Raw genomic sequence first — 16527 nt, 5'->3', positions numbered from 1 at the left:
AAGCTTAGCAGCAGCATCAATGTTGCTAAATTTGAAGTGCAAGCTCAACAAACTATCATAGAACTGGCAATAGTGACAAACATAAAAAGCCAAAACTCCATCAATGTGATCCTTCAATTCCTTCATCTCATTTCTCAAACCATTCATCTCTAGAATCTGTGAAATTACACAATCGAGTGTGCATCAGCCACAATCCCAGTCATCGACATTAATTCAATCAGGCTCACGCCTTTCAAAGACAATTTAAACCTCACACAAGCATCAAGAACAAGGTAGACCAAGATATCCATCCAGCTTGACCGTGATCGCATGGTGAGCCTTTTTATCATTCAAGCAATCATAAAAACCACAAACTTCAAATAGCTAATTAGATGCAAGACGTGTTCCAATTTCTGTCTTCACAACATGAAAAACAACTAATGACAACAAATGCATCGAGGGCACACACCCTTTGTCAAGCATCAATCTAAGAATCACTGAGGCAGGGGATGGCATTTGCAACCTATGCAAATTTGGTTAAGGTATCTGTTGAGTTTAATCCAAATATAAGTAAGGGTATTATTAGTAATAGTTGGTTAGAGTGTTAGTTTTTCTGTTTTCTGTTGTAACAGTTTTTGTTAAAAGCACTATATAAAGGTGCATATGTGTAAGTGCTTGATAAGAAAATACACACAAGTTTCATTAAAATATATTCTCTGTTCGTATCTGTGTGAGTGTGAAGAAGGGTTTATTCTCCAACAAATTGGTATCATAGAGCTCTAAGGTTCAGGAACCCGATTGAAGGTGCTGCAATGGTTTCCGCAACAAACACTGGTGGATTCATACATGCGTTACCAGTTCTTGATGGCAAGAACTATGATCAATGGGTTGTGAGGATGGAAGCGATTCTTGACTTCCATGAGATTATTGGCATTGTGAAGGAAGGAATCTCACAGAAAGAGAAAGATGATGCTACAATTATGAAGAAGGACTTCAAGGCAAAGTGTCTTCTTCATCAGTGTGTTGATCTTGTTGTATTTGAGAAGATTGCAAAGGCTAGTACAGCCAAGGAGGCTTGGAAAATTCTGCAGAAGGCATTTAGAAATACAAGAAAGACCAAGAAGGTGAAGTTGCAATCTTTAAGGAGGCAATATGAACTCCTTTCAATGAGTGATCAGGAAACAGTGGTTGATTACTTCAACAGAATGCAACTGTTGGTAAATTCAATGAAGACTTATGGAGAATCATTGTCAGATCAGATGATTGTTGAAAAGATCTTGAGAACTTTGTCTCCTCAATTTGATCACATTGTGGTAGCAACTGAAGAATTGAAGGATCTTGAAAAATTAAAGATTGAAGAACTGCAAAATTCTCTTGAAGCTCATGAGCAGAGGTTGATTGAAAGGGAAAATTCAGGGGATTTGGATCAAGCAATGCAGGCCCAGTTTACCAAGAATGATGGAAACAAGAAGAAATGGAAGAAAGGAAAAGGCAGTGGCAAAGGGAATTGGTTCTCAAACAAAGAAAAAGACAAGATTGGAGATAAACCTGAATCCTCTAATAAAGGAGGAGGAGGGAACTTCAGTAATCAAAAAGGAAAGAAAGGACAAGATAAAAGAAAGATTTAGTGTTATAACTGTGAGAAATGGGGGCATTATGCCTCTTAATGTTGGCATGGAAAAGGAAAACATAACAAGAATTCTGAAGAAAAGGCAAACATAGCTCAAGATGAGGATTCAGAAGATGAACACCCTGTGATGTTAGTGGCAACTAGTGATAGCAACCCACATTCTGAGGCTTGGTATCTAGATACTGGTTGTTCTAACCACATGATAGATCACAAGGAGTGGCTTGGTGATTTTGATGAAAATAGAAGATCCAAGATCAGATTGGCAGATAGCAGAACTCTAAGTGCAGAAGGCATGGGGAACATTCTTATTCAGAGAAAGGATGGGAAAACAACACTCATTGAAAATGTGTTGTATGTTCCTGGGATGAGATGCAATCTGATGAGTGTAGCCAATTGGTGGAAAAGGTATTCTCTGTGTCAATGAAGGATTGAATGGTGGAATTGTTTGATCCTAATCTGAAGCTAGTCTTTAGATCTGCACTCTCAAGAAATAGAACCTTTCAAGCCAACATTAAGGCAGCAGAGGTACAATGTTTAAAGGCTACAAAGATCAACCAATTGAGCTGGATTTGGCATCTCAGGTTTGGTCACTTAAATTTCAAAAGTTTGAATATGTTAGTAACTAATAATATGGTTATAGGTCAGCCAAAATTAAATGTACCAGAGAAGGTGTTTGATGTGTGTCTCATTGGCAAGCAACCAAGAAATTCCTTTAATTCCCATTTGCCAATGAGAGCTTCCAATGTACTTGGTGTTGTGCATTTTGATGTGTGTGGTCCTTTTGAGGTACCATCACTGGGTGGGAACAAGTACTTCACATCATTTGTAGATGAGCATAGCAGAATGATGTGGTTATACTTGATCAAGGAAAAAAATGAGGTGTTCTCAGTTTTCCAGAAATTCAAGGTGATGGTAGAGAAGCAAAGTGGACAAGCTTTGAAGGTTCTGAGGACAAATGGAGGTGGTGAATACACTTCCAAGGCATTCAACACCTATTGTGAGCAACATGGAATAATTCATGAGGTAACGGCACCTTATACACCACAACACAATGGCTTGGCAGAACGAAGAAATAGAACTATCCTTGACATGACAAGGAGCATGCTAAAGTAGAAAAAGCTACCTCATTCATTCTGGGGAGAAACTGTGAGCACAACAACTTATATGTTGAACAGATGTTCTACTAAGAGATTGAAAGAGAAAGTCCCAAAAGAGGTTTGGTCTGGAAGAAAGCCATTGGTTAGTCATCTCAGGATCTTTGGATCCCTATGCTACAAACACATTCTTGATGCCAAAAGGAGGAAATTGGAAGACAAAACTGAACCAATGATATTAATAGGCTGTCATGTTACTGGTGCCTATAGACTCTATAATTCACACAAGCAGAAGGTTGAGATCATTAGAGATGTATACTTCAATGAGGCAGAGGCAAGGGACTAGAGCAGACAAAGGTGTGAAATTAGACCAATAATATCAACAATTGAAGAAGATCAGAATGAGGTTAGCACTATAAACGCAGAAATAAATGCAAAGGCAAAATCACCACAAAATCAGATACCACAAAGAGAGTGAAGGATGTCAACTAGATACTTTGATTTTGAAATGGGAAGTGATATTGAGGTAACAGAAGAAGGAGAATTGGTTCACTTTGCATTACTAGCATATGCAGAACCAATTAGTTATGAAGAAGCATTACAAGAACAGGTTTGGAAGAACGCAATGCTGGAAGAGTTGAAAGCTATTGAAAAGAATAACACTTGGGAGCTAGTTGACTTACCAAATAATAAGAGAGCAATTGGTGTGAAGTGGGTGTTCAAGTTGAAATTGAATCCCAACGACATTGTTGCAAAGCATAAGACAAGGCTTGTGGCAAGAGGCTTCCTTCAAAAACCTGGCATAGACTATTCTAAGGTTTATGCACCAGTGGCAAGAATCGAGACTGTTAGACTAGTAGTAGAAATGGCTAGCAACCATAATTGGGCACTGTTTCACATGGATGTAAAATCTGTTTTTCTGAATGGTCCATTAGAGGAATCTGTTTTTGTGACTCAACCATCAGGCTTTGTGAAAGAAGAAATGGAAGAAAAAGTGTACAGGCTTAACAAAGCATTGTATGGCCTAAAGCAAGCTCTCATGGCGCGGAATAGAAGGATTGACGCATTCTTGATTCAGAGTGGATTCAAGAAATGTTCAATTGAATATGGTGTTTATGTGAAGAAGGAGACAAGTGTGATTCTGATTTGCTTGTATGTAGATGATCTACTGGTAACAGGCAGTGTTAAAGGGTATTGGGTTCTTTAAGGCACAAATGATGCAGGAATTTGAGATGACAGACCTTGGTACTCTAGCTTGTTTCCTTGGATTAGAATTTGTAACTAACTCAAAGGGAATTCTGCTTCATCAGCAGAAGTATACTACTGATGTATTGAAAAGATTTCATATGACAGATTGCAATCCTGCAAATACTCCAGCACAGGTTAATACAAAATTGGAAATAACAGAAGAAGAAGAAGCAGTGGATCCAACCATGTATAAGCAACTAGTTGGCTCCTTGAGGTACCTATGTAACAGTAGACCTGACCTCTCCTTTGTTGTTGGTGCTCTAAGAAGCAACCTATGGTGGCCTTGTTTTCCTGTGATGTTGGATATATAGCAGGCTCATATGCTGCTTGCCAAGCTATTTGGCTAGATTCATTGCTAGATGAATTGAAGTTTGAAGCAAAGAAACCTATTAAATTGCTAATTGATAGCAAGTCAGCTATCAATTTAGCTAAAAATCCAGTCTCACATGGGAGAAGTAAGCACATTGAAATCAGATTCTATTTCCCAAGAGAGTAGGTGAATAATGGAAAGCTTGAAATGACATATTGTTCAACAGAAACTCAGTTAACTGACATACTAACTAAGGCAATTAGGTCTGACAGATTTGTAAAACTCATAATAGAGTTGAGAGTTATATATGTAATGATTTGGATTAAGGGGGAGTGTTGAATTTAATCTAAATATAAACAAGGTATTGTTAGTAATAGTTGATTAAAGTGTTAGTTTTTCTCTTTTCTATTCTAACAGTTTTTGTTAAAAACACTATATATAAAAGTACATATGTGTAAGTGCTTGATAAGAAAATACACACAATATATTCTGTGTTCATGTTTGTGTGAGTGTGAAAAAGAGTTTATTCTCCAATCGTATCACCATGAAGTAAACCTGATTTCTCTCTAACAATCTGCAACACCAAATCACAAACTTTTCTCATCCAAACATGATTGGAAGAATAAGACAATTGAACAATGAGCTGGTTCACTAGATGAACCTCAGGGTAGCCCTAAAGGCTTCTAAAATCACGAAAGGATTCCCATGCTTCATGCACCTGGTGATTCCTCAAAGCAAATTTAAGCTTCCTCAATAGAATTTCTTCGGTGGAACGTTCCCATGATAATCTTTCACAGTGGTCAGAAGTGGAAAAAGTTTGCGGAAACGGATTGAACCGGTTAAAGCAGACATGCCCTTGAAAAATTCTGGGTAAAGGTGAAACCTTTCTGAACAAGTGGTTACGAAACAGAATGAATTTGGTGAAAGGAAGCACCATTCCACACCATGCCTATGCTATTTGAGTTTCATTTATATGCAAACAAATGCAACGCCGAGACTGAAAAGTTTCTACTCAAACAGATAGAAAGATGATGAATTTTCGATTTTGAGAGTTGCAGAAGCAAAACAATGGAAGATTTAGGATATTCTTATGGGAATCGGATAAAAGCGAAACCCTAATGTGACTAAACAAGACGACGCCTTCTCTGTTTCACAGTTATTATTATATTTATCTATAATCTATAATTATTAGTAGTAATGGATTAATTATACATAAAAATTAAATAATAATATTATAATTTTATGTTTAAATATTGAAATAAAATATTGTTAGATTATAACGAGAGATTATTTTATAATACACAATATTAAAATTCAAATCAAATATTTAAATTTTTTAGTCAACTAAGATTATTATAAACATTTAATACATCAAATATATTAAATTCAAAATTATTGATAAAGTTCAAAGTAACTTCTCTCCCACTAATCCAATTACTCCATAGTAGTCAATATATTCAATTTAAAATGTCAAGGGATCTAGATATAAAAATGTAGGAGTTATTACGGTTGTGGTTGTTTTTAATTCCTACGGAAAAAAATATATTAAATTTAAAATCAAGCGTGCGTGTTTAATTATGCATTTGAAAAACTCCAAACCATAATATGCGAAAAAGCTTGTCTGTTATAGCTTTTGCCTAAAAAAAATAATGCATGTGAATTTCGGAATCCAAACTCAAAATACAAACTGGCTATAAATTTAGTTTGACTTTACACAAAGAAATCAGACACAGCACAAGTGGTTAGTTAAGCTCATTTTCTCTTTTTCACATTTTAGTGTGTCCCCTTCATTTTCCATTAACAACTTTGATTTGCTATTTTTCTTTTATCAATATTAGGAAATTTCAACTTCTAGAATGCGTTCCTTTCTATATTACTTTTAAAAAAAAATTACCATAGCAAAATTCCGTAATTGTTTCTTAGACTATTTGTAGTCCCTTCATGAAAAGCGTATCTGCATTATGTGTAAAATTCCGTAATTTGTTTCTAAATTTTTTTTTAAGCTTAATCTGGTGTTCTTCTAACTTCTTGTGATATTACTATGATATGCTTCTCATGAATTTGAGATTTTGATAGGTTTTGGATTGTCATCCATAATTGTGAATCGTCAATTCATTCATGACAAACGGTTTTAGAAGTTATTTTACATTGCAACTCTTCAAAATTCTCTATTAAAAAATATCCCTTATAAATAAAGGGTTTCCAAACAGGAACTAACTTGAGATGTGGCTAGAAAATTTTAATGCAAACGTCATTTACAATTTTACTGAGTAAGGCTAACTAATCAAGCATAGCACCTATTCCATTCTCAGTGTTTGATACATCCAATTTTCCCACCAATCACATAACCTAAAAACTCTGTACTTTAAGCAGTAATCTCATCCACATTAGAGTTAAATATAAAACTTGGGAAAGATGTTGTTATGTCCCTGCATTTTCAAGAATAACAAATTATTACATAATTAAAATATCAAAATATGGATGAAAGTAGATTCATATTTAGTTACCATAAAAATAATTCTATACATACCTCAGATAAGGAAGGGTCATGATTTTTAATAGTGACGGATTCTTTTTAACAAAAGTTTCCCACTCTTCGGTGTCGATTTTCCCATCTTGGTTTAGGTCAGCTTCCACGAAAGTCTGGCCAAAAATAAAAATACAATGTCAAATTTAAGCCTTTTATTTAATTTGTGATAATTGATGCCAAAAAAATATAGGAGATACAACATGGCAACAATAAACTATATTTCTTTCATAATGCAGACAAATTATCTACACTATTATATAGGAATTCTATAAAGCATAACTAACCTTGTCAAGAATTGTTTCTATGACATCATCTGCCAACTTCATATCCGACTCAAAAAGAAGTGCAATTAACATTTGCTTGACCTGTCAGAAATCACCAAAAGAAAAATGAATAAGCCCACTAAAAAATTAATAGGATAGGAGTGCACAAACACTGAAGATAGATGCCATGACAAAATACACCAAATCAAAATGAAAATCATCACATCGCATCAAACCCCTATCTATATGTGTAGGTTAGCACTTATTTGTATTTGTAGCAATAAGCATTTTATTTGCATAGAAGGTATATGAATAAAGAATCATCATCCTACCTCAGGGCGCTCTATAAAGCCAGTATTGTGCAAATCATAGAGCCTAAATGAAACTGAAACAAGATACCAAACCAACCTAATGTATCAGAACAACTTAGATAACGGTAAAGAATTTCCGATAAATCACGAGTTGAGGATTTGAACTTTAACTTACAAGCTATCTTGTCTTCTAATGATGCATTTGGGTGGAAAACATTCAGAGATCTAACAAAGTCTTCGAAGTCAATGACTCCCTTCTTCTTGACATCAAATAAATCAAAGATCTGCACATAGCATATCAATGGATATTTAGTCAATTGAAAGATTATTTCATAGAGATACCACACAAGACTGACATAAAATGTCATTTAAGATGTTTATAAGATGCAATAATCAAACATCTATTTCTATTTGGAAAGGAATCCTGGAGATGAGAAAAATATTCTGCATATATAAATTTGACAAAAACTGGATGAATATGTTACAGGCTTGTATTGAAAGGATTACTAAATTGAGTTTTTTTCAGAAGAACGTCATGAAACAACAAACTTTTTTGATAATCTAATGGAGGTATAACCAATGATCTTGTACAGGAAATTGGAGTTCCTATGACAAAGATCAAGACTAAGACGATGAAGCAAGCATTGCAAAGCTTGATTCTAAATATCAAAGGAAAAAACTAATGTGAATTAAGGACTGCACCTAATTAGGTCACTCTCCTACAAATTAACGAAGATACTTTGAGATCAACTTAAAAAATCACTTTGGAAGTCCAATTTACAATACAAGAAGCATCTATGGACTGAGTCGATCAATTTTGGTGAACTATTAATATTAGACTAATTAGATAATAATTAAGTCTATCATGGATGAACCAACTCGGACTTGTAATGGACTGTCACGATCTTTTATTATTATTTTAAAATCTTTTGATTATTTGATTAGTTATCGGGCCTTGGACATAAATTAGGGTTACTAGCAAGGAGTACAAATATACTCCTTAAACACTTTGTTCTGAGAGTTTCTCTATTGAGAGAGTTTTTCCTTTCCTTTGTTCTTAATTGGGTTAAGAACTGATAGTGTTGGTGGTCGCGATTAGGGTCACGCTCCTTTTGATAACTTTGGTTCTACCTGCATGTCGCGGTTAGGATCAAGTTCCTTTCTTGTTATACTTGTTTTCAAGAGCGATCCTAAGTATTTTCTTATCATTTGGTATAAAAGCTTTGGTCCTTGAAAAGTATTATTTACCCTTTGTGTTTTCTTTCTTCTTGTATGTTTCCTCCTTTGTTTGTTCTTTGCGTTTGACTATATTATTATTTCATCTTCCTTTATTTTAATTCTTTGAGTCTATTTTCTTTTCTGAACTCTATTTAGTATCAATATCTTTTGTCTTCTTTCTATTTTATATCTGCCAAAATTTTGTTACAATTCATATTTGGATAATTAGAGTGGTCAAAAGTATGTTACAATCCATATTTGGATAATTAAAGTTGCTAGGATCTGAATTTATTTTTCAAATTTGAAGCCAAAATTTTGTTACAATCCAGGTTTGGATAATTGAAGTTGTTAGGATCTAAATTTGATTTTCAAATTTGAAACCAAAATTCTGTTACCGTCCCAATCACGTGTTTGCATTCAATTTTGAATATCGTGCAACAAAGAACGTAACAAAAGAAAGTAGAAAAAAAAATCTGGACAGTTTTTACATTTGTTTACAAGTTAACAAAACAAAGTGTGACTACTGTGTCATCTTCTTCTTGCTCCATCAATCTTCCTTTGGTTTGTTCCTTGTCTTGTTCTTATTCACTAAGTTCTAATTGATCCCTTGTTGTGTGTTGTTCAATCCCAAATGTTCTTAGTTAAGAGCTCATAAGGAGAAGTTGAGCGGTAAAAGACAAGAGTGGTGAGACTATTAAAGGAAAAAAGTAAAAAAGAGAAACACCAGTAAAAAATTATTGAGTGTAAACACGTAAGAGAGTGTTTGTGAGGATATTTATTTGTCCATTTACAATCACCTCCTAACACAGTTCTTGCAGCAATTTTAATTTGAGAAGAAGGAATTTATCTCAAGTTGTTTGTTAAAGTTGTTAACGAACAATTTCAAGCTTTAAATTTGAGATTGGATAGTTTGCAATTTCAAGAAAAAGAGGAGGAAGAGTATTCAGATGTAAGAAGTCATGGAAGAAGGTAAAGAGGCGAACCAAGACGAGATAATCATTTAGGAAACATTAAGATGACAATCCTTACGTTTCAAGGTAAAAATGATTCTGAATTGTATTTGAAGTGGGAGAGAAAGTAATAATTCTAAGGAGAAAAAGGTTAAACTAGATATTGTTAAATTCACCGATTATACTAGTATTTGGTGGGATCAACTTGTGATTGATAGGCGCAGGAATGGTGGTATTAGCAAATGGGAGGAGATGAAGACTGTTATGAGAAGGAGATTTGTACCTAGCCACTAACATAGGAATTTGCATAGAAAATTAGAAACTCTAACTCAAGGTTCTATGAGTGTGAAGGACTACTACAAGGAGATGAAAATAGCCATGAGTAGAGCCAATGTTGAAGAAGACCGTGAGACAACTATGACCAGATTCATTGGAGGTCTAAAGAAGGAGATAGCCGATGTGTAAAATTGCAACAATATGTGGGATGGAGGACTTGTTGCACAAATATATTTGAGTGGAGAGACAATTGAAAGCTAAGAGTACTTCCAAATTTGCTTCCACTTCTTCATGGAAGTTAAATTGGCAAAACAACACATCTATGACAAAGTCAAAAGATGAAGCTAAGTCCAAAAATTTATTTGCTACACCAAAAGGTAAAATGAAAATTAATTCATCTTCTAGATCTCGTGATATCAAATGTTTCAAGTGTTAAGGAGTTAGACATATTGCTACTCAATGTCCAAATAAAAGAGTCATGATATTGCTGGATAATGGAGAAATAGAGAGTGAGAGCTCAAGTGATGATGAAATGCCACCATTGGAGAATTGCAATGATGTTGATGTTGATGCTGAACCTGTAAATGGAAATGTGCTTGTTACTAGGCGTGCTCTTAACATGTAACCTAAGGTAGGAGGTGATGAGGAATAACGTGAACATATTTTTCATACAAGATGCCGCATAAAAGACAAGGTATCTAATTTGATTATTGATAGTTGAAGTTGTACTAATGTTGCTAGAACCTTGTTGGTTGAGAAATTGGGTTTGTCCACATTAAAACACCCTAATCCATATGGACTTCAGTGGTTGAGTGATTGTGGAGACATAAGGGTGACCAAGCAAGTATTGGTTTCTTTTTTCATTGGTAAATACAAGGATAAAGTTCTTTGTGATGTGGTACCTATGCATGATGGACATATACTTCTAGAGTGTCCATGACAATTTAATAGAAAGGTTACAAAAATAGATATACTCTTGTTTTGAACAATCGTATCATTGTGTTAACACCTCTCTGGCCTGCTGAGGCCTACGTCGATTAGATCAGAATTCAAGAAAAGAAAGATGAGAGTGAGCAAAAGAAAGAAAAAGAATAAAAAAGAGAAAAATAAGAGAGTGCAATTCCAAAGAAAATAGAGGTTGAGAGTGCTTTGATAGCTAGAGAACACTACTTGCACTTATGTACAAGGATGTTTATTTTACTAACGATCTTAACTCTTCTCTTCTTTGTCTTGTGAAGTTGTTTCCTTGTTACAGAGATTTGTTGATGTTTTTCTAGAAGAAATTCCATATGGATTACCTCCTTTAAGTGGTATTGAGCATCAAATTGACTTCATTCTTGATGCTTCACTTTCAAATAGGTCAGTCTAGTCAAGTCCAGATGAAGCAAAGGCGATTCATAGGCAAGTTGATGAGTTCTTACAAAATGGATTTGTAAGGAAAAGTCTTAGTCCGTGTTTTTTTCCTGTGATCTTGGTTCCAAAGAAAGATGATGACGCATGTGTACCCGAGCCATAAATAAGTAAAGTATAAATATCTTATCCCTTAGATTGAATGATATGTTTGATGAATTATATGGTTTGTGTGTTTTCTAAAATAGATTTGAAAAGTAGATATTATCGAATCCACATGAAAGGAGGTGATGAATGAAAAACAACTTTTAAAATAAAATATGGTTTATATGAGTGGTTGGTAATGCCATTTGGTTTAACTAATGCACCCAGTACCTTCATGAGGTTAATGAAGCATGTTTTGCGTGCTTTCATTAAGAAATTTGTTGTGATGTATTTTGAAGACATTTTGAACTATAGCAAAACATTATATGAACATGTTGATCATTTACATGATGTTTTTAGTGTTTTGGGAGAAAATAAATTGTATGTCAATCTTAAAAAGTGTTTTTTTGCCTTGAATCTGTTGTATTCTTGGGTTTTGTCATTAGCTCAAAAGAAATAAGTGTGATGAAAAAAAGGTAAATGCAAGTAGGAAATAGTTTGTACCTAAAATGCTAATGAGGTAAGAAGTTTTCATTGTTTAACAAGTTTTTATAGAAGATTTGTGAAAAACTTTAGTTCACTTGTTGTACCTTTAAATGAACTTGTCAAAAAGAATGTGGTGTTCAAGTGGACTGATGTGCATGAAAAAACTTTTAATTTATTGAAAGATAAGCTGACCAATGCACTTTGTTTGCCTAATTTTGATATAGTTTTTAAGTTAGAATGTGATGCTTCTGGTGTTGAAACAGGGGTTGTACTATTGCAGGACTTTAAACCAGTTGCATACTTGAGTAAAAAGCTGTCAAAAGATTGGGATCTGGGTTCATAAGAGAAAGGAAAAGTTTAATGTTCAAAGAAAATCGAGTAAAATGGACGAATTATAAATCTCCAAAATAATAGATAGAAATATCGCAAATAGAGCCATTGCAACACCCATCAAAGATTTAAGTTACAATCAAGAGTAGATGGATCTTTTCAAGTTCTAGAAAGGATAAATGACAATGCTTAAAAGTTGAACTTGCCAAAAGAATATGGTAACATAAGTGTCTTCAATGCGGCTGATCTCTTTCTTTGATGTAGATAACGAGGACGAATCCTTTCGAAGAGGGAGGGAAGGAGGTCCTATGACAAGGTCTAAGACTAAAAGGATGAAACAGGCATTACAAGGCTTGATTCCAAAGATAAAAGAGAGAAGACCAATGTGAATTAAGGACTGCGCCTAATTGGATCTCTCTCCTACAAATTGATGAAGATACTTTAAGGCCAACTTGAAGAATCACTTTGGAAGCCCAATCTACCAGACAAGAATCATCAAGAAGAACTTGACGAGAAACTAAATTCTCTTGTGGAGGAAAGAGAAAAGGAATAAAGCTCATAAATTTTAGCCAATTTTTAAAATAGGATTTATTTTTATTTTTAATTGTATTTTGGACTTGTAATGGACCAGCACGACCTTTTATTTTTTTAAAATCTTTCGATTATTAGATTAGTTATTGGGACTTGAGCCTTAATTAGGGTTCTTGGGTTTAGAACTTTCGGCCGGTTAAGGTCAGGTTCCTTTCTTTATACAATTGTTTTCAAGAAGATCTTAAGTGTTTTCTTACCGAATAACCTACTTGCACAACAAATTGTTGATCTAAAGAGTACATTTGGGCCAGTCTACCGTCATTCACAGTTGCTTGCAAGAAACATAAACATTCATGGCATAGTCATTGCTATGAAGAAAGAAAAGTGTATAGTAGTACCCGGTTTGCAAAAAGGTTATCCTTTTTCTTGTTTTTGAAGATTGCCAATTGGAATTCTTCCTGTAAAGAAAAATCACCGGATAACCACAATATGGATAATGAATTAGATTTGGATAATATAATATGAAAAAATCTTTAGCAAACCAAAAACAAATAAATCAAAAATAAAAAATCAAATATATGAAAGAAAAACTTAAAGAAAACAGATATTTTATTGTAGGTCATTCGGGTTTGGAAACATCATTGAGAAAATAAATAACAACCGATTGATTAATTGGAAAATTCCAAACCAAAGCTATGTGTGGACTAAATTCTTGACAAGATTACAAATGCAAATATAAGACCCAGTTTCTCATGACAAAATACCCATTGCAAGATAGATGTCAGAATATAACTAAGTTCCTCATAGAGAATGAGTGGAGATAGAAACAATAAAAAGTAACAATCATCATAGATCAACTAATGCAAAAAATAAAAATAAAAAGTTATTTTCTATGTAGTACCTTGCTTATCAGTCCGTCATCGACAACAGAACTGCTGATGCTCCTAAAAAGCTCAAACAGTGCTTCAACCTCACTGACAGTAACTGGGAAGGGGAAAACAAAAAAATGATACACGAGTTTAAACTACAAAGCTAACATATGGAGAAATAGAGACAGAGCAATTTTATAGCAAATGCATCACTAGATGGAAACGTTCTTCTAAATAATTGACAGGTAACAAGACCCAAACACAACCATTAGTCCATCACATCCATTTCAATTGAGACAATGACACATGCAAAGTAGTTATAAACCGACAACTCTCAATTTTGTTTGCAGAGCTTGCTGAATGCATAGGACTAAAATTGTGTGTTCCAAAGAGGATAAAAGCTTTGTAGCAAAGTGGCAGAATGGAAACTCATGGAAGATTATGGAATCTAATTTAACAGAAAAGACATGAGGTCTTTAATCTCTTCAATTTTGCAAGTGGCCTAACAACATTTTCTTCCATTTAGTTTACTTCACAAAATACAGAAGAAGTACAATCTATATTAATTATTGCCTTACATTTATATACCCACAGATACAGCTATATTGACAAAGAATGGTCTTTCATTTCCCTTAATGTGGCCAACATTAAGATAAAAATAAAATGTTTATTTGTAGAAAACATAAAAGTATCTAATGAGCTGAAAAGATAATGAAATGTAATTGAGAAACTAACCAATAAAAGAAAAAAATATCAACACTTAAAAAATTGGAACCAATGGATTCAAATTATAAAATCAGAGGGGGCAAAAAGATATCAACACTATATATAGTTATATTTTTTTCAAGGTGATGCACCCCCTGAAACCCTTGACCAAGGGGAAGTGCCTGTTTCTACTTTTAACAATAAACCAAACAAAGTGAACTTTGGTTTGTTTGTTACAAATAGCCAATCTTTCCCAAAAAACCTCACAGGCACAGGAGACATACCATACATAATTACAAGCCCGTACAGATGAAATCATGAAACTTAGTTTTATTATTAGTATAATACTTAAGATTCATCCAGCAAGACTGCAAGACCAAAAGCAAATTCACAATAAGCAATTCCTCCGATGCAAACACAGTTAGAATTCAATGAAACCATCACATATCATTGTACAAGAATTACAGCTTTGCATCAATTCATTGGAAATGTTAATCAACGTACAAGCTGTCTCTGCCGCAAGATTAACAGTATTCTCCTGTGCAGGAAACTGCCTCGCTGACTTAGAGTGGAAACAACCCATTATAGAGGAAATGCAAGTAATGCAGCACAGCACAGTACCGGTGCTCGAACTTACCTGAATTGAAATGCCACAATATATAATAATAAATAAACAATTCAACCCACCAATAATGCACGGTAGATTAACAAAAAAAAAAAAAAAACACTAAAAGTTGTCTTAAAAAAACTAAAAGAAAGATGAGGAAAAAAATTAAAATAATGTTTGCAGTTCAAAGAATTCCAACACTTGTATGTCAAAAACAATAATTGACAATTAACAAATGAAGGCTATGAGCTCAGGTGTCACAAAGAGACATCATATACGTAATTATTGACGAAGACTTTTTCAAAAACAAGTTAGAGCCATATGAAGCAAAAGGGCAAATAATAAACAACATATCGAGTAATCAAGAAACTGATAAAAAATTGACCTTGAATTCGGATTTATTCCATTACAAGCAAGATGAAAAAAAATACTTAAAACCTAAAGAACAATCAACATCACATAATCCCATCAACACGCAACGGAAGCTAAATTTTACAACTTTATTTCCATTACCTCGGAATCAAATCAAGCAAAAAAAAAAAACAAATCAAGAAGATCGATAAACAAACTACTAATTATAAGAAGAAGAAAAAAACCACAAACCCAATTGTCCAACAAAAGAAAAGAAGGAAAAACAACTACAAAATAAAACCCACATTGTACTTTCCCAATTCTCTACCCATAAAACCCCATCAAAAGAATGAGCATCTAAATCAAAGCAGGTCAAACTCAAAAGAAAAAAGAAACACAGAAAAATCAAGAAGGAAATGGAATCATAAATTTTAAAAAAAATGAGCACAAATCGAAGCATGAATAACGAAGATGGAAAAGAAACTTACCCTCTTCAAAAGCGTGTTCAGAAAATTGGCATCAAAGTGAGTGCGGCGACGGAGGTGGAAACTAGAAAGAAAAGGGTAGAGAGAGAAACTTGGGGTATACGCGGAGTTTGCAGAGAGAGAGAAGCGTGATTGTTAGTTTGTGACGAAGCCTTATATATATATAATACACTTTAGAGATTCACGCTGTTCTTGTTTGTCAGAACTGAAGTAAAGTTAGAAACGGTAACGGCGAACTCGTGTATTTTTTGGATGGCGGCATAACCCATACACAATTTAATAAAATTAAAAATAGTAGTAATTTTTAATTGAATTGTCTTAAAAGATTATATTTTTATAATTAATAAAAATACTTACCGTGTTGAGAATGAGTAAATCAACAAAATTACTGTGATTTACTAAATTCATAATTTTTTCACAATTGTATATGGGAAATGGAATCATTGGGTATCGTTTGGAATATTCCTGTTGCTAAATCGATAGATTTTCCTATTTAGTCAATTAATCACATGGGGTTCCTTTTACTTGATTTTCATCTTTTCATTCCAAACAATTTTGGTTTTGAAATTTCTTGACATAAAATAGAACAGCTCCTATTTGTCAAACCCATTAATCACTTATTCACTTACCTCATTTTGAATATTCCTATTATTGAATCAACCAAGCATTGATGGTATATAATCAGGCCCACAGTTAATGTTATGCAACTCAAGGTCTTTATTTTTTTTATCTTTTGAGAATTGAGAATCGAAATTTATAGTAACTTATATATTCGATTTGTTTAACAAATTAAGTCAAATCTCTTTAATTGAAACTCAAGATCTTATCCTCTTTTTCATTTAATAAAATTAAGAAATATT

General features: G+C 33.7%; 3 protein-coding genes across 4 annotated transcripts; 2 read left to right on the top strand and 1 right to left on the bottom strand.

The window, feature by feature from the left end:
• Positions 1-488: 488 nt before the first annotated feature.
• Positions 489-2033, top strand: LOC102668826 (uncharacterized). Its single transcript, XM_006580603.1, has 4 exons — positions 489-521; positions 612-646; positions 755-1563; positions 1663-2033. Exons 1-4 carry the CDS (start codon positions 489-491, stop codon positions 2031-2033), a joined length of 1248 nt encoding a protein of 415 aa, XP_006580666.1.
• Positions 2034-3917: 1884 nt separating this feature from the next.
• LOC102668553 (uncharacterized mitochondrial protein AtMg00810-like) lies at positions 3918-4262 on the top strand. Its single transcript, XM_006580602.1, has one exon. It carries the CDS (start codon positions 3918-3920, stop codon positions 4260-4262), a length of 345 nt encoding a protein of 114 aa, XP_006580665.1.
• A 2140-nt stretch (positions 4263-6402) lies between these two features.
• On the bottom strand, positions 6403-15819 carry LOC100527380 (uncharacterized). 2 transcript variants are annotated; one of them, XM_006579314.4, is made up of 9 exons: positions 15671-15819; positions 14729-14861; positions 13552-13634; positions 13049-13108; positions 7541-7649; positions 7387-7439; positions 7076-7156; positions 6792-6904; positions 6403-6690 (listed from the first exon to the last, which is right to left on the bottom strand). In XM_006579314.4, the coding sequence occupies exons 2-9, from the start codon at positions 14805-14807 to the stop codon at positions 6627-6629; spliced, it is 642 nt and encodes a 213-aa protein (XP_006579377.1). In that variant the 5' UTR covers positions 14808-14861; positions 15671-15819; the 3' UTR covers positions 6403-6626.
• Between the last annotated feature and the right edge of the window lie 708 nt (positions 15820-16527).

Source organism: Glycine max, chromosome 5, assembly GCF_000004515.6.
Source record: "Glycine max cultivar Williams 82 chromosome 5, Glycine_max_v4.0, whole genome shotgun sequence".
In the NCBI taxonomy this organism is placed as follows: Eukaryota; Viridiplantae; Streptophyta; class Magnoliopsida; order Fabales; family Fabaceae; genus Glycine; species Glycine max.
Note: the sequence above shows the minus strand (reverse complement) of the source record. Positions and strands in the feature narration are given on the sequence as shown.